The sequence below is a fragment of the Pocillopora verrucosa genome, chromosome 11 (genome assembly GCF_036669915.1).
Source record: "Pocillopora verrucosa isolate sample1 chromosome 11, ASM3666991v2, whole genome shotgun sequence".
NCBI classification, from domain to species: Eukaryota; Metazoa; Cnidaria; class Anthozoa; order Scleractinia; family Pocilloporidae; genus Pocillopora; species Pocillopora verrucosa.
Genome location: NC_089322.1, coordinates 10,738,395 through 10,759,881, shown reverse-complemented (window position 1 = coordinate 10,759,881; position 21,487 = coordinate 10,738,395). Strand labels below are relative to the sequence as shown.

The following is a 21,487-nucleotide window of genomic DNA, read 5'->3' as shown; positions in this document are numbered from 1 at the left end:
TTGTTAGCAGGATTTTGAACATTTTTTAAGTTATGGGTGACTATTATGCCCCTTCCAGAAGAGACGAGCTAATAATTTAAGACTGAACACTTACAGCTCATGGAAGGATTTTCCATGATGAATTTAGGATGACTCTAAAGTCCTTTTCAGAAGAGACGAGCTAATAATTTAAGACTCAACACTTACGGCACAGGGGACGATTTCCGTAATGAAGGGATAACAAATAATTTATCTACAAATGATGATGGTGATTCTTATACCCCGTTCACACCAAAGCTTAAACATGTTTAAATCTTGTTTTACTAAACTGGTTTTATTAAACTACCTGTTCACACTGCGGGCGCGTGTAGCCAAACATGTTTAAAACCGTGTTTAATAAAACTACCTAAATGAGGTTGTTTAACTTTCGTGTTTATCTAAACACATTAAAGATGGCGGTTGCCAAAAAAACCCGCGGAAGGATTTGGGAAAACCAGGAAACGTTATTGTTACTACAGAAGTGGGGGGACGAAAATATACAAATGAAGTTAATATCTTGTACTAGAAAGAGGCCTATATGGCAAGAAATAAGTGATTTTATTCGAGCGGCAGGCTACGAGGACCGTGATGAAGATGCCTGCAAAACAAGAGTACACACATTAGTAAGTGCGTATCGCTCCTACAAAGACGAATGTGAGAAGACCGGAAACGGGACTCCAAATAGGAAGCCGGCCTTTTTACGACGAAGTCGATGAATTTCTCTCAAAAAAACCATGTACCAAACCGAAGGTTGTGGTAAATTCTTCAAAAATTATCATTGAGGCGGACAACGAAGAAGAAGACAATGAAAAAATTGAGAACGATGAATCAAACGAAGAGTTGACTTCCTTCAGCAGCGGCACCAGCGTCGGCAGCAACAACAAAACAGCCGGCAAATTTCCTCAACCAAACAAGGGTGAATGTTTGACAGGTGAGCTTTGAAAACTTTCGCTGATTGGAGGGTCAGACAAAAGGCCAAGAAAATGTTTCAATATCGGCGCCTACGTTGTCTGTAATCTCTAACAAAATTTCTTGATAATTTTACTTCCAAGATGAGTGGAGTTGAACAAAAATATTGAGATAAGTATTGGCTCAAACTTTAACTTCTGCCTTTAAAGATTTCTTGTATTCCTTCACAGAAAGAACAACAGATGCTGGCAAGCCATTTTTCAAACCCGCTACGAAGAAGCGGAAGGTGTCAACGACGGATGCCTTAATACAAATTGACAAGGCGTTGGAGGCATTTGTTTCCTATCAACAAGCTGCTGATAGGAGTTTTCTTGCCGCAGAGGAGGCTCGTGAAAGACGAGAAGAAGAAAGGGAGGAGAGAAGAAGGAAGGAAGACCAGGAGTTTCTGCTGAAATTGGCGCAGGTACTTCGAAAATAAAAAGTACGTGTCTTCAACAATTTAATTTGCGATCGTACCTGCGACAGTTTCAGTTGGTTTAGTTTTCAGCTTTATTTATGTTGTAAGTTGAACGATGTTTCACGAAATCTAATGGCCGATTCCCAGTTGTTGGAGAAGGTGCAAGAAAAAAAAGAAAACTATATTGAACTTAACGCTTAGATCATTGATGTTGACATGCTCTGGTTAACTTTTCTTTACTTGAACTAATTGTCTTCTATAGTTGTCTTCTATAGTTGTCTTCAATTGAATATGCTTTTTTTTTCTTTGAGAAAATAAAAATCGTTTTTTTCCTTTAAGTGTTATTTTTAATTTTCCGGCAGAGCCTAGTTGTTCAGAGGCCGATTAACACTAACTTAAATTTTGATTCAGCTTCTTTATTTCTTTATTCAGGAGTCTTTTTTGGGATAATTTTCCCTATTCCTTTTAGACCATCTAATCATCAAATTGTAGACAAAAAAAAGAAAATGGGTTTCTTTTTAAATTTTCATATTTGAAATCAAATTTCACACTAACCCTGGGTTAAGTTAAGCCACCTTTGAACAACCTGGCCCAGAGTATTTAAAAAATGCTCCGGAAAATTAATGAAATAAATGAATATTTTTGTGCACAGTGGTTAGGACCTTTTGGAAAAATTGATTTAATATTTGAAATAAAGTTTTAATCCACCTTTAAAATGATGAAATTTGTTTCTGAGGTTCCATCAGTTGTTCAGACAGAGAGGGTCATATGAATGATGTCTTTTAAGTCTCCTTGATAAATTTACAAAAGAGAGCTCTGTGTGTTTGTTTGATTAATTATTCTTTCTTGTAAGGGACTAGCCAAAAAAGTCTGGTGTATAATTACACAGTCACTTGCAATGGAACAAGAGCAAAAAGTTAGTGAATTAAATTAGTTTTGCTGACATTAATGCCAGCTGAGGCCATGTCACTGAGTGAGTAGATCTCCTTGCTATTCGAACTAAACACTTTGATCGAAAAGCTGAGATTGTCCCCCTCCTTCTTTATGCCTACATCTAATACTCAGAGAGGAAGATGCAAGTCTTGCACTCAAATTAGTATTTTATGTGAACATGTAGTATGCATGGCTAAATTAGCATATGTCACACCATGGGTTTCAAATGTGAAATGGCAAACTTGCAATGACTGCATCTTTAATTGTACTCAGATGGTGTCCAGGTTTTGAAATGTTCAAAAAAAATGTGGGGGTTTCAAAGAATACCACAGACAATCAAAGTTTGCCATCAGTAATTTTAATTTACACAATTGACAATATACTTTTCAAATCTCATTTATACAACTGTAATTACAAATGGAACACTGCTTGACCCTCTTAGAGGAGTGTCCTTCAAAAGATCTTGACTTTTCCATTATTTATGAAACTATGCACTGTATACAATAAACCTTAAAGGGAGAAAGTATTCATATAAACGACTTTTTTGAGCTAGAGATGCAAACTCTTTGATGGATTATTTGCCTGTGAGAGATGCTTATGTTGAACACTCATGTTCAAGTGATGCATTTAACAATGAATATTTATATTAAGAATCTTTTAATTGCATCTCTTATTGCAACAGCATTTGTGTTCTGCCTTTGGTTTGGATCACCTGGACAAACTCCAGCATGAATGTGAATATCATTGAGCCATTGGTCATCAAAAGACTCGTTTCGCATCTCACAATAATTATGTAAAACACAACACGCTGCGATGACATTGCAGGCATTTTCAACTTTTAAGTCCAGTCTCTTCCCAATGCTTCTGAACCTTCCCTTCAATCGACCAAAGGCATTTTCAACAACTACTCTAGTCGTGCTGTGTTTTATGTTGAAACTGCGTTCCTCCGGGGTCAGATTTCCACGATCAATATATGGTTTCATTAGCCAATTGCTGAGAGCATAAGCTGAGTCACCTAATATCAGGGGAGGAACTTGTACACCAGATATCATCACCGACATATCGAGCGGAAGAAAAGCTCTGGCACAACACAAGGCAAACAATGGAGAGTTCTTGAAGACACGTGCGTCGTGTACTTTACCCGGCCATCCAACACATATATCAAGAAATAGATAATTACAATCTACTAGCCCCTGAAGGATTAATGAGTGGAATCCCTTCCTGTTAACATAATCATCTGGACTTTGCCGAGGTCCAATGACTGGGACATGGCAACCATCGACTGCTGCAACCACCTGGGGAAAGCCCGCGCGACTTTTAAAACCTTCAATTTTTTCTTGGACTTCATGTTGATTTTGGGGAACGTTTATATAATTGGGAAGAAGAACGTTCACTATCACCTCGCATACCTGTCGCACAATACCACAAACAGTGGATTTTCCGACACCAAATAGATTTCCGATCGTTCGAAAGTGAGCCGTGTCCGCGAGCCAATATAATGTTATGGCAACTCGATGGCGCACTGTAATGGCCTTCCTGTAATTGGTGTCCCTTTTAGAGATATGTGGCGAAAGTTCTCGGCAAAGGCGATTAAATGCTTCTTTAGACATGCGGAAATTCTCATTCCAGTCCTTTTCTTCCCAATCTTGGCAAGTCTCTTCCCAAAATATCTGCGACCGGGGTTTTAGCCAAATACGGCGAACAGGAAGATGTCGGAGAAGAAATCGAAGCAAAAAACGGAAAAACAATGATGAAACAAGACGTCTCCGACGGACATAACGATTAAACCGTCTCTCTACGTTTCTCTGTCGGTTTTGTGTAATTCTGAGGTTTTCGCTCAGCCGTGACTGCGCCAACAACGGCAGGATATTGTGATTTAAACTGACCGCCATTTTGATTGCGTCTTTAATTTTGTTGGCAACAATTAATATCAAAACGAGGCTGCGCAATACCTAACCCAGTCTGCAGTGTGAACGGTTCTTGAGCAACACATGTTTTATAAAACCATATTTAAAAAAACTACGTTTAATGAAACTTGTTTAAATTGGTGTGAACTGGGCATTAGACAGCAGATAAATACTGTGTTTATGAAGTTGATTAGTCTGTTTATATCTTCGCTGGTTAACTCGATCGTTATCAGTGATTAATTTATTATCTAAAATGAGATCTTTAATTCTTTTGCTAGAACTGAAGGCCTGATAAATGAACATCAGAAGGAGGTCGATAAATTGTTAGGCGAAATACAGACAATAAAAGAAAAGTAAGTCTATATCTACCGTCTGATTGAATCAGTAGAATCGGCTTGGAATAACCAAACATTGAGTCTTGCATTATAGTTCTGGCTTCCGTTTTTATTAATTTTTTCTTAACGGGTATCTCTAGAGTTGAACAGGGTTCTTGATGACAATTCTCTTCGACGTCGTCCACCGCAAAATCTTGACGCGTTTGGGGTCAATTTGTGTTGAGTCTGTTTAAAGCGGATCTTACATCAGATTTCACGCCCACAAAAAGGATTTCACTCATTTTTTGTCTTATCTTAAAGGTTGTTGAAGAAAAGTGACTATATTCAGAAAATGTATGAGGACTACAACAAGAATCTTGCAGATCATAAATCCAGGTCTGAATGGACAAAGCAAAATGAGTACTGTTGAATATTGATCATTTAAAAATATCTATTGTTCTACAAGCAAATAATCAGGGCCTTTTATTTTTTTCAAGGGTCCGTATTCAGCTAAAATATCGAAAGAGAAATTTTTATTGTTTCGGTGGAAATATGTAATTGGGTTGCAGATAAATCGCTAGTGTGTATTTTGTGCGCTTTTGCGATTTTGTTACATCTGAGCTCCTGCCTATTTGAGAGGGTTACCATATGTACCGTTAAAATTTACCAAAACACACGAGATCAGAATAAGTTGTTCTACTTTTGAATCTTTTTTCACAGAAATGACGCTCTTCTTGAGGAACTCGAAAAGAGGGAGGAGGAAATTGCGAAATATACTCAGATGTAAGTTAAAAGACAAATTTTAACTCACCTAGTTTTGTAGATGCCGTGCTCGCCCCACGAATCTTAATTCAAGAGAAAGACTGTTCAAATACCAGGCAAAATCCCTGCGCAGTTAAAACAAACATTGATTTATGGCTGGAATTATTGCCCCAGCAGCACTCGTTCTAATGTGTATCTGTGGGGTCACATGACCACCGTTCCACGTGAGCAGAGCGTAATTGAAGGTGGCGTGACATTCTTACTTTGCAGTATTTCTAGCTTTCGTACACGTTTTTGTTTCCCAACTAAAATACATTCAGATGCTCAAATTAAGCTAATCATTCCCCCTCAAGTATCCACAGAGTTAGAAATGGTGGTAAACTTGGCATATTCTGCCATCCCTCAAATTATGAGAAAAAGGTGGGGATAGCCCAGTTGAAAACCCGTGGAAACGCGCTGAAAACATCAGAACGGCGCCGAATGGGAAAAATTTGAATTAATCTCTCGCATTCGCGGACAAAAAGCCTCTCTGCTCAACCAGTCACAACGGAGCGTTATCCTTACTTAGATGACACTAAACCAGTCAATGACTCGACCAAAACGTCTCGATTCACGTGGGAAGAAATTCCATTGAAACCCATGTGATGTTGTTTTAACAAATGACACCAATGTTTACTACAGTATAAGATTTTGCTTTGTAATTTGCATATTGAGCTCAATCTGAAGATAGCTTTCCCATGAATTCCTTCTCGTTTAGTGCTTTTCCTTGACTTGACTTATCAAGTTTGCTTATCGTCAGAATCGCGAGACTCGAAAGTGAACAGGAGAAGAAGGAAAGGCAGATTGTAAAAATAACGAGAGAAGAAAAGGAAAAGTGAGTGCTCACTAGAAGCTAAACCTTGTTGGCGGGATTTTGAACGTTTCGTAAATTTAGGGTGACTCTGAAACCCTTTCCAGAAGAGACGAGCTAATAACTTAGGACTGAAATCTTACTGTAGAAGAAAGGATTTTCCGTGATGAAGGGATAGTTTAAGAGTCATTGGTAATTTATTGGTGAAAATAGTTTACAATGTAAATGATTTCCATGTAAATGATAATGGTGATTCTTAGATAGCAGATGAATACTGTATGTATGAAGTTGACTAATCTGTTTATGTCTTCGCTGGTTAACAGTGATTATTTTTTTTTATTTAAAATGAGATCTTTAATTCTTTATTGCTAGAACTGAAGGCCTGATGAATGAACATCAGAAGGAGGTCGATAGATTGTTACGCAAAATACAGGCAATGAAAGAAAAGTAAGTCTATATCAACTGTCTGATTGAATCAGTAAAATCGGCTTGGAATAAACAAAAATTGAGTCTTGTATCCAGTTCTAGCAGCCTTTTTTGTTAATGTACATTTTTTACTCATTAACATCGATTTTACTTGACCGGTATTCTAAAGTTGGACAGGGTTCTTGATAAAAATTCTCTTCGTCTTGGCTGTAGTTGTCCATCGCAAAATCTTGACGCTTTTGAGGTCAATTTGTGTTGAGTCTATTTAAAGCGGATCTTACAACAGATTTCACGCCTAAAAAAAAGGATTTCAATCATTTCTTGACTGATCTTAAAGTTTATTGTAGAAAAGTGACTATATCCAGAAAATGTATGAGGACTACAACAAGAATCTTGCAGATCATAAATTCAGGCTTGAATGCCAAATTAGATTTAAAACAATTATTCTTAGCATTTTTTCTCGTGAGGGAAAGAAGGCACTGAAGGTAAATGAATACTGCTGCTTATGGATCATTTTAAAATATCTGTTGCTTCAGAGGCAAATAATCAGAGTCATCCATTTTATTCAAGAGTCTGTATTCAGCTAAAACATTGGAAGAGGAATTTCGATCGTTTCCGGGTGGAAATATGTAATTGGGTTGAAGAGAAATCTCGCCAGTGTACATTTTGTGCGCTTAGAATTAATTCTGGTAGTACAGAAAGGTTAAATTTTTGGTAAGAAATTAAACTGGGGCCCATGGTGAGCACATTTGAGCTTCTGCTTATTTGAGAGGGTTACCATATCTACTGATAAAATTTACAGAAACACGTAAGATCAGAGTAAGTTGTTTTGCCTTTGAATCTCTTATCTTAGAAATGAAACTCTTCTTAAGGAAAAGGAGGAGGAAATCACTAAACATACTCAGATGTAAGTTAATAGACAAAATTATAATATATTAATCGCCTTTCTTATGACCTTTACATGGTTATGTTTAGTGCTTCTGCGAATCAGCACTGTCAAGACTCATTAAACTTGCCATTTGCTAGCAGAGCTCCTGGAATAAGAGAATATTGTAACGCACCAAGCAGAAAGAGTTTGTTCACGACGGCATGTCCGTGGTTCGCATTTCCGCTCTAGTAGTTCGTAAGTTCATTGTGTATCTGCTTGGTGCGCACGCATGTAATCTGCTCTGATAAACTCTTAAGGTTTTAGATGGAGAGCAAAGATATGCCGAAGAGTAATCGATATTAAAAAAGAGTATACATCTTAGCTGTCTAAAGAACGAGCCCTTTGTTATTTCTTTACTTTTCTGGTATGTAATTAGGCTCTTTCCTTCTTTAGAAATTCAAAACTGAGAGAAGAATTGAAGGCGAAGGAAAAAGGGGCGAAGGAAAAAGTTAAAATGCAAGAGGAAGAGTAAGTTTCCAATATTTACGATTTGAATTCAGTTTGAGGGGAGCAGCGATTCTAATCTTAACGGCCAAAAGTCAGTTAAGTTTATCGACTGAGTCCTCTATATCGGCCTAACTCCAAAGATTATCACTCTGAAGTTATTTTAGACTAATCGTACCTTCCGAAATCAAGCGGGGTCCCGCTGGCGCAAACTTGACTCTAGATTTACTTATACATATCTGTTTGGTGCTAATAACCTCATTAGTCGATCGACTTACTGGTAATCAGTCATTTGCTCCAAAATTAATAAAGTTCATGGATCCCCGGAATAAAAAGGTGACCTAGTGGTGATTATAAAAACTATATAGTGTAAACTATTATGATGATCTCCGTTCTTATCCGACTTGATTAGTGCATATTTTTTACGGAATATTTTACATGATATCTTACAACACAGGGAACAATGACTGTTAAGATGGCGATATTCTATTGAGATAATGCTAACATTTACTATAAAAATGACAATTATAGCCAAAAAGTTCTCTGATGAAGGCGTAGATGAATGACATTATCATGTGAAGGGGCAAGTTTTACAACTTACTGTTTAAGTGTCGCTGTTCTTCCGTTTTAAACTAGTACTGTTTACTTTTATTAATCCCCCCCCCAAAACAAAAATGATAAAAAAGTATTTTATAAAGTAGCTTAACATTTTACAATCCAACAAATAAATTTGCATTTTGTCCATCGCAAGACAAAAGACGATACCCCATTTATGCTTTATTAAAGAATATTCATAACCTTTGTTGAGCTGGTAGAGCAGTATTTTGGTTCGTGATGTTCCGATTGACTGCAATCTGTTGATAGCATTTCCGCTGATAGACTTCAATGAACTTCACGTTTGGTGTTTTACTTTAGCTCAGCCTGTTGCATGCTCTGATTTCTTATCGTTACAATTATGAGATTTGATGAAGAAGGAAAGGCAGCCGAGTTTGGAAACAGCGAGGGTAGAGGAGGAAAATTGAGTGCTTGCCAGAGTTCACACCTTTTTGATAGGAATTTGAATGTTCCTTTAATTTGGGGTGGCTAAGATTAGATTAAAATGGAGGTTTTTGATACGGTGAAGGCATATTTAATAATCATTAGGCATATTTCGATGGCAACAATTTATCCTCAGATGGTAGCAATAATTCGTAAACAGCAAATTGATCCTGAACTGGCAGTGCTGTTAACGGTTTTGGCGCATTTTGATATGCTTTTGTCTCATTCTTCATATATAGAGGTGATTTATTTAGGTTCGTTTCCTTAATCAAACTCAGTGACTTACATTTAAAAAACTTTTGTTGTTTTAAAGTACAGTTTTTGCCTTGGTCTTGTGAAATTAAATTTATCAAATATTTGCTATTACAATGCATTTTATTCGTATCCCAAATAAGATTTGCAATTCTTTTTGTTAGAATTGAAGGCCTGAAAAAGGGACATCAGAAGCAGGTCGAAAAATTGTCACGCAAAATCGAGAAAATTGAAGAAGAGTAAGTTTGTATCAAAACATTTTGCACAGGAAATAAAGAGAACTTGGATCTTTTATTCAAGTTTTTACCTTTATTTCAAATGTATAATTGCTTTCACATACTTAAATTAATATTACCTGATGTGTGCATCTAGACCTTAACAGGTTCTTAACGTTTTGCGATAATCGTGTTTGAGTAAGTTGCAGTTGTCCAGCGCAGTTATCTGAGCTCAATTTGTGTTGAATCTTTTTTGAGTGGATCTTTTACGTCAAATTCCTCGTCTACAAAATAGTATTTAGTAATTAAATTAATTATTCATTTAGGTTATTGAAGAAAAGTGATCAAAACCAGAAACTGTATGAAGATTACGAAAGGAAACATACAGACCAAAAATCCAGGTTTGAATACCAAAGTTACTTGTTGAAACAGGATCACATTCTCCTGCCATTGGTAACATTGTTGAACATTGATAAGCGCGCAGAAGCCTGAATTCAGCTAATTTAGTTTAGAGCGGAACAGGTATTTTGATTGTTTTGGAAAAAATATGTAGCAGGGTTGCAAAGAAATCTCGGCAGTGTACAAATTACGCGTTTATTATTAATTCGGATAATAGGTTACACTCAAATTAAAGGTACAAACAAATCGCGGCAATTTTTCGTACATTAGGGCTTCTGGTTGCTAAACCTATATGCGATAGTTTCCATTTCCACCGAAAATTTGTATACAAAACACATGAATTCAGATTGAGGTGCCATACTTTTATACTTCTTATTACAGAAATGACATTCTTCGAAAGGAACTTGCAGAAAAGGAGGAGAAAATCATCCAGTATACTGAAAGGTGAGGTAATTAGTAAAAATGTAAGTTACCTTGCGTGGAGTTACAATATTTCCCGCCAAAAGTCTCCGAGCGAGCATTTTTGCAAAATCTATCTCGTCAGAGGGTAACAGAGTACCGATACTAGCGATTGTCGACCGACGGACGCGAATAAAACGTGATTGAAGGTGGCGTGACATATAAATACTGCAGCATTTCTTGGTTTTTGTACGTTATGTTTTTTTCCCCCACTAAAATGCTCTGTTTTACTTTAAAAAAGTTACTCAAATGCTCAAATTTCTCTTTTCAATGTTTTCATTTCGAGCATTTTAACAGAGTGTTAAAATGCTAAAATCAATAGGGAGTGTAAGTCGTATTGCAACAAATCTAGAATGAATAAATGTTGAGATAATTCCCTGGTATTGCGTATCGTATTCATGACTGCCTTTGGCTCTTGAGTCTTGTATTGATTTGGAAACCTTGAGCCGGAGTATCAGGGTGGCAACCGTGACACTTGAAATGCGTTTAAATTTCAAGTTCTCTAAAAAAGAAATTAATTTTTCTTTATTTTCACTGAAAATAATACCAAAATGATCGAGTAATAGTTAATACTTGTGCCTAACTAAAATGCTCAAAAATTAAGAGCATAATGTCCACAAGCCTAAATATTTTGCGCTTCAATGGGCTTATGTAGCTGGCTCTGCTCACGGAAACACTGATATTCTCGAGAAAAAAATCAACTTCTTCTCTCGGGACCAGTTGTTTGAAGCATATCGCGCCTGTATCATCAATTCTCATTGAGCTACCTATTTAAAGTTTATAGAACGTAAAAATATTCTAAAAACCCCTTATTTTCGTTCAAAAAACGCGTTACTTCGGGTCGAAATTGTCTCAGAGATCGACGGCTAAAATTTCATATGGTTTACGTCTGTGACGTTATTGTGTTTGATGAGCAAACTAAGATGGCTGAAAGCGAAGGGAAACGCGAAATTATACAGAGCGGGTCAAAAATAAGCGGTATTAGCTAGCAAATCGCTTGTGAATTTAAATTGTTTGAAAGGGATATGACAAGACGGCGTCCCAAGACATCAATGTTATCAAACGCTGTGACGTCACAAACCTAAATCTCGTCTTTAGTTTCCCGGGATACTTTATAGGGATATTGCCCGTGTTTCGGCCACAATTATTCATTTTCAAATCATTATTCGTTTATTACATATATCAGGGAAGAAAAATATGCAAATACAAATTTTGCTTCATGAACACAAGTAATATAATACAATTTTTTGATCAGTTTTTTGGATATAGACTTTGTAATAAACTGAATGAAGGGGTAAGTTTCTAAAGAAACTGTGGTGCTGCGTCGGTGGGAGAGTATAGCAGGTAATTTAGTGTTAACAACTGGGTTGAAAACGTAAATTAGCTACCGTAAAGAGTAAAAAAGCTGACGTTTCGAGCGTTAGCCCTTCGTCAGAGCGATTAGAGGAATTGTGGGTTGTGTATGGATTTATATGTAGAAAGTGGAGCTACGCCATTGGTGGGAATATGGTGACGAAAAAACAGGAATAAATTAGTTGAATGAAAAGCGCTCGTTGATTCCGTGGGGATTAAGGGTGCCGATTTGAAATATAAATTTTTGTTCTAGTGTTTTACGGCTTTCCGAACTGCCTAGATGTAAGGAAAGGCCGCAAACTGCCATATGCTGTTTAGAATGATAAGGAAGATTAAAGTGTCTAGCGACTGGCTTGGATGCGTCCTTGTCATTTATTTCCACATCGCGAAGGTGTTCTCGGAATCGGTCACCCAGTCGTCTTCCTGTCTCGCCGATGTATAACTTATTGCAATAAGTGCAAGTTATGCAGTAAATAACATTGGCGGAGGTACACGTAAAGTGATCAATGATCTTAATGGATCTTTTGGGTCCCGATATTTTCTCTACGTTGTGAATGAAAGGACAAGTTTTGCATCGTGAGCGAGCGCATTTAAAAGTTCCAGATTGGTCATTGGTTTGAAATGAACTCCTGACTAAAAAGTTGCCTATGTTTTTGTCACGTTTGAATGAAATAAGTGGGGGTTGCGAAAAGATAGTGCCAGTCTCTGAATTGTTTTGGAGTAATTTAAAATTTTTGAGAATGATAGATTTAACTGCGTGGTTGTGAGGGTGAAATGTAAGAGTAAATGGAATGCGATCCGACATCAAAATTTCAATTGAAGGCAACGGCTTATGTACTAGTGTTTACTACAAACCTACAGATTCACATAGTTACTTGTTGTATTCATCCTCACATCCATCACACGTCAAGAACTCCATACCCTTTTCACAGTTTCTCAGACTTCGTCGTTTATGTAGTGACGACTCTGATTTTTCCGAAAAATCAGAGGCAATGTGCCAGTTTTTCGATAAACGCGGCTATCCTGTTTCTGTCGTTCAAGCGGGCTACCACCGTGCCCAACAAATCGATCGACAGGCAGCACTACAAACGGCCGAGAAGGAGAACACGGATCGCATTCCATTTACTCTTACATTTCACCCTCACAACCACGCAGTTAAATCTATCATTCTTAAAAATTTTAAATTACTCCAAAACAATTCAGAGACTGGCACTATCTTTTCGCAACCCCCACTTATTTCATTCAAACGTGACAAAAACATAGGCAACTTTTTAGTCAGGAGTTCATTTCAAACCAATGACCAATCTGGAACTTTTAAATGCGCTCGCTCACGATGCAAAACTTGTCCTTTCATTCACAACGTAGAGAAAATATCGGGACCCAAAAGATCCATTAAGATCATTGATCACTTTACGTGTACCTCCGCCAATGTTATTTACTGCATAACTTGCACTTATTGCAATAAGTTATACATCGGCGAGACAGGAAGACGACTGGGTGACCGATTCCGAGAACACCTTCGCGATGTGGAAATAAATGACAAGGACGCATCCAAGCCAGTCGCTAGACACTTTAATCTTCCTTATCATTCTAAACAGCATATGGCAGTTTGCGGCCTTTCCTTACATCTAGGCAGTTCGGAAAGCCGTAAAACACTAGAACAAAAATTTATATTTCAAATCGGCACCCTTAATCCCCACGGAATCAACGAGCGCTTTTCATTCAACTAATTTATTCCTGTTTTTTCGTCACCATATTCCCACCAATGGCGTAGCTCCACTTTCTACATATAAATCCATACATAACCCACAATTCCTCTAATCGCTCTGACGAAGGGCTAACGCTCGAAACGTCAGCTTTTTTACTCTTTACGGTGGCTAATTTACGTTTTCAACCCAGTTGTTAACACTAAATTACCTTTGTAATAAACTGTTTGTTTGGCTTTGGTTTCAGTTCCTTGGTAGAAATTACTTAAATAAAGAGAATTCGTGCGAAGTTTTTTGATAGTGACAATTTTGAGGGTTTAGTTATTATGTTAAAACTATTCTGTTAAACTCAAATATTACACTGTTTGTGATTATGCAATTTTAACACATCTTCAATAATGCTTGTAACTTTCTTATCTATGTTTTTTAACTATCATGTTCTCTGCTAATATTCTCTATTTTAGTGAACAAATCAAGACGCCTTGTGCTGTGTTCTGTTGTAAAGCACGCAGTTAGAGGCTAGAGCGCGAAAGAAGTATAAGTAGAAACACATGGCGTGGTGGAGTATCTCTTCCTATTTCTTTCGTGCTCCAGCTGCTTCATGTGTGCTTTACAACAGAACAGAGCACATAAATAAAGAATTCTCCAAATTCCCCACGCGTTCCTTTTGTTTTTAGAACAAACTTTTGTTTTAAGAGCAAAACTTCCAGAGAGAAGAAAAGCGTCGTCAGCATGATTTATACTCCTTTATAATAAAGTTCGGATATAACGCGCGCTGTCATTGGTTGAAAGAGCGTGCTCTATGAGAATTTATATGATAAGCTCAGTTATGTACGCATTCTGGTTGGTTCTCACTTATGATCTATTGGAGGACAGACGTATAGATGACGTCATCATTAAAACTTTTTTTCCGTATATTTTAATTCTTTATTATATAAAACAAATAGATTGGCACGGCAACTTGGAATCTATTTGTTAAATAGAGCATAGAACTGAGCTAAAGCTGTCACGCCATCTGCCAAATTATACTATGTTCGCCCTTTCCGGGACTTCTCTTTAGCTTTTTTCCGATAACTGAAAGTGAAATTTCGGAACAAGCGAGCAGGAAAGTAGCAACAGCAGAACCAAACAAAGGTTTGTAAACATACCAGGCGCCGTAATTTACGTTATTAAAACGTGAGAAGATACGAAAATCCTCAAAGGAAAAACAAAATAGACATTCATAGTTTCAAAGATTTTCACGCTCAGTTAGATTGCAAGCTTAAGTACGGTAATAAAAATCAAACACAGCTAACACTCGTATAGTATAAAAAATTCAGAGTTAAAAAACAAAACAGAACAAAACAGAAATGATGAAAAATATAACCAAACTGGCATAACTGTTAAAATTCATACTAATCATGACGGTGTCTGAGCAAATATGATCATGCTGAAGTCCATCGCGGCTCGCTCATCATGGCGATCTCCGGTCATCACAGTGAAACAAGCCTCAGAAACTACATCGGCCGCCCTTCGAGTGAAAAAATAAGATGTCGCTCTGATATCCTTTCCGATGCGTTGAGTGGAAAGTCAATTTAGTCACTGCAGCCGAGTTTTGCGGCGCTGTCATCCCGAGCGATCTTCATGTTCCGGTGAATTCGCCTTGAACAGTTTGTTTTCTACCTTGTCATGTGAAAAAAACTCCCGTTTTTTATGAGCCATAATTCGGCTGAAGTTCACTGAACATCATGATTTCACTTCAAGATTCTGTATTAGAGACTTAAAAATTTCAGGCAAAAGCGTTAAATTCGACCTGCCGAACTATTTTAGTTTGTAAACTATCGCAGATTGTGAACTTTGATGGTTTTTGAACTTTGATGGTTTGACACTTTTGACAGCTTTTGTCTTGTAGAGCCAATCAGATTATTTGAACCATTCTAACAGGGATTCTGATTGGCTTATTGTAGCGTGCTCTCTGAGAGTATAGAGCATGCTGACGATACTTGTTCGCTTTGGAAATAAAGTTCGTTTTGAAAATTGAAAGTAATGTATGGGGAATTTAACGGATTCTTTATTATAAAACAAATAGAGAAGCCTTGACTGTGCTCTGTTCTGTTATAAGTGAAGTCAAGAAGTGGGGAGAAACAGCTCGTTTTCATATTCATTTTACAGATCATGCAATATTTGTGGGTCAATTAACAAAGAAAAAAAAAGGCTAGAGAGTTCCGGGAAATGGACGGAAACAGATGGCGCAGAAGCTTTAGCCCCGTGTTTTGTACTCTGATAAAACGCCTTCTTTAGGATAAGTGAATCTGCATCTGTTCTTCTCGAACTTCAGCAAACTTTTTTTGTTTTGTTAACTCTTTCCGCTTACAATCGCTTTGTATTTAATGTTAACGAAGAGTAATTATTAATGCTTGCCTCCCGACCCAACTGCTTTGCCGTGTTGGATTCCCGAGTTGGTCTCTCTTTACCATTCAGATGTGCAACCTTTTTCTGCTTGCCTCATAAGCCCAACCATAATCTGATGAATAATACTAGAGACTCCATTATTTTTTTTTCTCCTGAAGGCTGGCTTTTCTTACTGAAAAGCAAGTTAAGCAAGATCAGAGATTAGTGGAAGATACCACCTCCGCTAACAGACAGTCTGAACTGGAAAAAGATTTTTTAGCATTTTTTGACAACGAAAGGCTTGATGTATGTGATAAAATACAGTCCATTTATCAGAACAAGGAAGAAGCTTATCTCTACGTCTACTATCCTAGACTAGCCTGCATCATATTTGAGGTAAGGTGATTAAGTCTTTGAACAAGAAAAATGAATAGGACAAAATGGGGAGACAGAGGGGAAGGCTCTCATTTGAGGCCTTAGTTGATGTTAAACCCCGTTCAGGTCAGGCTCACTTGTAAATTTCCCAGAAAAAACTGAAATGGAATGTCAAATCTTGGGATCAATATCAGTATCTGGGCAACTGCCCACCTACCCCTCCGCTAACTCAACAACAGTCAATAGACAACAAGTTAAGGTTAATGTTGGGTTAGGGGAGAAGTAGGGGTAGGGGTAGGTGGGTAGTTGCCCAGATACTGATATTGATCCAGATCTTGATTCTTCAGTTTCACTTCTTTTTCATCAGAATTCTTATCAGGAAATGAAAATAAAAAACGAAAACCAAACAAAGTAAACCACGACTGGGTGTTTCTGATCACTACTACACCTCAACGCATTATTGACTCACTTCTGTGATACACGTATAACAAATACCACTAAGTTTCCTTTTTTCCCTCCACTCTTTTTTTTTCAATTCTGAAATGTCTTGTTTTGGAGCAAATGCATGCTAAATTTATCACGGTCATAAAAATTAAGAGTTTTGCGCTTATTTGAGCATCGGTGGGTCCAGTGGAAGAAAATTGAAACAACGCTGAAAGAAATAAAATTTCAATACTTTAAATAAGATAGATAAAAATAATGTCGATTTGAGCATAACCAAAGACAAAGGAACATAGTTTTTAATGGCTTCAAGGCAATTGAACACAAGTGGGCTACACAGCTGTGTACCTACGTAGCAAGTTGATGGTCATACGCAAGCATAGAAAGGAAAACGCGGCATATAACATCGGACACTTCGTTTTCATTTAGACGTTCGATAAAATTATGTAACAAGAACCAGAGATTATAAACTAAGAGAACTTATCCCCGTGACCAATGGTAATGCTTTAAAGTGTAGTTTTAATTTCGCACCACGCCTGGAAGTTATTTTTACTTATACCTCCCATGGTAACGCGGTTTATTACACCCATTTTAAAATCACTGGTTGTACCTGTAGTCTGATTGGCTCTAATTGGTGTGATTTATTCACGAATCGCACTATTTTGTGCTTTTAATCGCTTCTTTTTCCCAGCCAATGAAGAGGTCACACTAAAAACAAAACAATCAGATTTCAAGGCTTTTTTAAAGTAACCAATCAAATTGCAGGAAAATGAAAGACAAAGAGTATCATGTGGCAAATTTTGCAACTTTTGTTTCCAAAACTTCTATTTTTTCCCCCCGAAAAATGGATGAATTTAATTTCAAATCGGCTCAGTACTGCATCAATAAAATATTTGAACTGACCGAGTCCTGTATTTGGGCAATTTTAAAATGGATGTAAAAAAGTGGTAATGGAACCCCGTGACGTTCAATTTTGATCTGAAATCATACATGTGATTTCAAATCGAACTTGCGCTGCGCGCTCGCTCGATTTTGAAATAACGCGTATGATTTCAGCCCAAACTGCACTCCACTCAGTTCAATTACCATTATTAACGATCTCGACACCCTCTGTCTTTGCGTTTTTCGGTGTTCAAGTCTTAAATCAGTTTTCAAAAAATGTAACCGCTCATTATCGAAACAAATCTACAAATGTTTGCCTCACCATTCGAGTACTTACCATTATTGATTTATAGGTACACAGATGTATGAATCTTCAAAAAATCGTGCCTAACTGAGGTTCTGGCTCGCTTAACGTCTGCTATTGTATTGACGTTTTTTAATTTCTGCACACGTCTGAAGCTCATTAACACAATGTCTTCTATCAAACTCGCCACCAATTCATGAAAGTAATAGGCTATTGAGCTAACCGAATTTAGCTAGAAGCTAGTCAATGCCGCTTAGCAAAATTCAAGGTTAGAAATCAGTGTTTTGGCTGCGAGATCGAACCTTTCCTCTAAATCGCGCCATTGCCACATAAATGGATGTTTCAAATTAATTCAAATTGATTCCTCGCAAAATATTTCTACTTTCAACAACCCATTTAAACACTGAGCTCAATAAATTTGTCGGACTAGGTTGCGTAATTCGATAAGAAATCGCCTTTAACTGTTGCTCAGACTAATAACTCACTATCGGTTATTCATCACCATCGGCTAGTTTGTATTAATGTTTTCATTTTCTGTCAAACCATAGGGGCTCTTGTAAACAGTCATTCGCTATTTAATTCTCTACCAAATTGTAATGAGTCTTTCTCTTGGTCGAGGGTCGAGGTATGAAGTCACATAGCTACCCAGGCATAGAGGTCAGCAATTAACGGCATTGATTTTCAAAAGTAAGGAATCATCAAGATCGAGCCGGGTCGCTTTCTGTGTTCTGGAAAATGTGCTTTGTCGCGCCTTTCGATAACTCGTGAGCAAGATATTCAGTTCGTCCAATCAAACCTCCTGTTGAAATACCTTCCTCCCATGCTAACTTTGGAGACACTCACTCTTTAATTGCTTTCTATATTCTGTTTTTATTTATCGATCAACTTTCTGATAAGCTGGTATAATCATGTTATTTGATTACAGTACTTCACATCATTCAGTAATCCTACAGTGATATTACTAGCATTGCCCCAAGTACTTTTCCACTACATTACACATGAAATATTTCACCACAGAACCATTAGTTCTCTCAGTTTATCGTCACTTGAACAAAAACTAACTTAGATCAGAAGTCAACATGGGATATCTATGAGACACTGATCGGTATGCAAACATTCTGGTGCTAATTGCAGGTCTTTTCTACCCATAAGATAGTTGAAAAGTACCTTTAAAATTAAGATGTAGCCAACATAACGCTATGTTGGTGCCTCTATAAAAAAAGATATGAAGTCGCATGTATCAGTTGCAAGAGTGTGGTAGACTTATGAGATGTGACCGTGGTAAGCGTTACACGGAGGCGACAAAAATACGGACACTTCATATGGGACTCTTTCATAACCACGTCCCCCTCTGACAATTGGCTTCTGGTGCCTTGAGCAAAAACACGGTCTGCACAGTCCCCTGCATTGATAGATTGATTGATTGATTATAATTTAAGTTAAGCATGAATTATCAAACTTTGACCGTCTTTAGTAATGGCTTTAACCCAGAGGCCTCTGTTATTTGCCTTAATATAGATCGCTTACGAGATAGTGAAAAGAATAAAGAAAACCGCGTGCGACTTGTTCAATGAGTTACTGAGGGTGATGATTGGTGGAGCACCACAAATGGGTAAAGATTTTCTTAATACCAGGGAGGTAAGATATAATAAATATTCTGAGTTATTCATACCGTAGCGAACGTCACGTCATGCATCGCGAGTGCACCCAGTTTACAACTTGGTAAGATTGTTTAGAAGTCCAGAATACTTCTGGAAACTTCTAAACAATCAGGTTACTTCGAAACAAACAGCTCTGAGATCGAGATTAACTCTTTTGCTTTTCTGATCGAACTGGTCTCTGATTGTAGTTAACCTAAAAGAGGAACTTTGCACAAACCATGGGATACAGCTGCTTAATATATCATTACTTTTCGCATAATTTGCCAAGGACATTACCATTAGTTAAAACTGTCACGTTGCTGCTTGTTAAACATTTTTATTTTAAAACGAACAGGGAAAGCATTTGTGATGTTCCTCACCTGGGAATGGATAATCGGATTTACATAATTTTCCCTTCCATTGCAGCAGTGGAGAAAGAGCAACTCCCCTCCCGAATGCGTTGTTCCAATAACTGTAAAACTGTGGGGCGACGGATTACCGCACCCTAAGGATACTGCAGACGTCATCCTGATGAACTTGAAAGAAACCGCTGATACCTGCAACCTTGAATCCCTCGAGGAGGTAATGCTTGCCGCTTGGTTTCGACAGCAATGTGTCCAGAAAAAGTTGAACTACAAGATATACTATTTTTTTTATAAATTGAAAAGAGTTTAAGAGATTTCTGATTACTTTGACCTGTTCAGGACGAAAAAGTATTGAAATGAAAGAATATAAATTACAGGCTATCGTTGATGGTGGAAATATAAACAATGAAGATGCCAGTAACATTAAAATGATCATTGTAATGATGATAACCTTAAGATAGTTTTCCATATTTAAGTTGCTTTTAAACCTTGCAGAGCGTCAGAGTTGGGGCCTTAGAAAAGTGGAAAGAATGGTTTCAAAGGGACGAGTCATGTATGTTCCAGCCAGCTACACATTTATTCCCACACCTTGATAAGTACATCAAAGATTGCCTTCGTTTGACTTGGAAAATGAGGACCCAGGTTCCACCTATGAAGCTCGAGTTCCACAGTTTTAAGTTTGACAAACGTATTCATGAGAATAGAGGATATTGGAGCGGTCACCGAGTACGTTCAGAATCTCATAGTTCTGCTAAGGAGGAGCAAGAAGAGGAAATCAGATTTTACCTTTGGCCTGGACTGCAGGATGGTGGAGGGAGATCGATTCGTAAAGCAGAGGTTATTTGTCAGATGGAATAGTAAGTCTGTCGGTAGTATTTCTAAGATGTCACTTTTGCACGGCGAACGAGAGCAAACTAGCAACCAAATAGCAAATAGGCAATAGCACTTTTTTACCAAAATAGCCCTTTTTTTTAACCAAAAAGTGGTAATAGTCATTATAAAAGTTACGCAGTAAAAAACGAAAAAGTGGAGCCAGAACATTTTTGAGCATCAGCTGATTTTAAGACGCGAGCTACTCGTATACATCCGATGTTAATCTTATTTCACAAAGTTCTATATTATTGTAAGTTAGATTAAAACTAATTTAATTCAGAAATGCAAGTCTGCAACATTTACACGTGTTAAGTGGTGACGATTAGACAGAAGCTTAATGGCGATCAACAAGCCGGGAAAACTTAGTGAAACGAGATAATTTTATCAAGGCAATAGGAAAATCATAAAAATGACCACTTTTAGGTTCAATTAATTCTTGCATGATAAACAGCTAAGGTGGCATGAACAGTAACTTAAGCAATTTGACGAAATTTGTAACAACATAGCTAGAGACGGTACTTAGAAATATTCATATGAGAGCTGACGCAAAAGAGGCGATGCTGAAAACCAAGACCTTTATACAGCTTAGACTGATCAGAAATAAAAAGCATGGTACACCATTGTTATCCAAGAGGCTTTTAATTGAGCTACATGCGAGCCATTCTCTACCCAGTACCAAATGGATGGAGTAGGAAAGTTACTAATACCTTCTTTATCTTGAACACGTCAGTTACTCCAGTTTGCAATTACATATTATACAAAATGCCATTCTACGCTGGTGGCAAAATAACTTGATTCCATTCTCTTTGAAGCTAACAAATGTAACCAGTATCTCAGTTTATGTCGGTCTTATGTCGAACACTGTAT

At 37.4% G+C, this 21,487-nt stretch overlaps 2 protein-coding genes and 1 pseudogene across 4 annotated transcripts in view; 2 read left to right on the top strand and 1 right to left on the bottom strand.

Annotated features, from left to right (window-relative positions):
* Window positions 1-21,378, top strand: part of LOC131768694 (golgin subfamily A member 6-like protein 7) — a 34,037-nt gene extending 12,659 nt beyond the window's left edge. The window contains exons 6-19 of one of the 3 annotated variants that reach the window (XM_066174290.1): window positions 4,503-4,577; window positions 4,860-4,934; window positions 5,259-5,321; window positions 6,100-6,174; window positions 6,523-6,597; window positions 7,430-7,483; window positions 7,898-7,972; window positions 9,403-9,477; window positions 9,780-9,854; window positions 10,234-10,296; window positions 15,920-16,136; window positions 19,261-19,380; window positions 19,809-19,964; window positions 20,243-21,378. In XM_066174290.1, coding sequence (XP_066030387.1) covers window positions 4,503-4,577; window positions 4,860-4,934; window positions 5,259-5,321; window positions 6,100-6,174; window positions 6,523-6,597; window positions 7,430-7,483; window positions 7,898-7,972; window positions 9,403-9,477; window positions 9,780-9,854; window positions 10,234-10,296; window positions 15,920-16,136; window positions 19,261-19,380; window positions 19,809-19,964; window positions 20,243-20,605 — 1,561 coding nt within the window. In that variant the 3' untranslated portion in view covers window positions 20,606-21,378. The remainder of the gene's footprint in view (window positions 1-4,502; window positions 4,578-4,859; window positions 4,935-5,258; window positions 5,322-6,099; window positions 6,175-6,522; window positions 6,598-7,429; window positions 7,484-7,897; window positions 7,973-9,402; window positions 9,478-9,779; window positions 9,855-10,233; window positions 10,297-15,919; window positions 16,137-19,260; window positions 19,381-19,808; window positions 19,965-20,242) is intronic. The other 2 variants (XM_066174289.1, XM_066174288.1) reach the window with 2 other exon arrangements.
* On the top strand, window positions 432-1,444 carry LOC131782734 (uncharacterized; annotated as a pseudogene).
* Window positions 2,959-4,010, bottom strand: LOC131775596 (uncharacterized). Its single transcript, XM_066174770.1, has one exon. The coding sequence runs from the start codon at window positions 3,925-3,927 to the stop codon at window positions 2,959-2,961; it is 969 nt and encodes a 322-aa protein (XP_066030867.1). The 5' UTR covers window positions 3,928-4,010.
* Window positions 21,379-21,487: the final 109 nt, after the last annotated feature.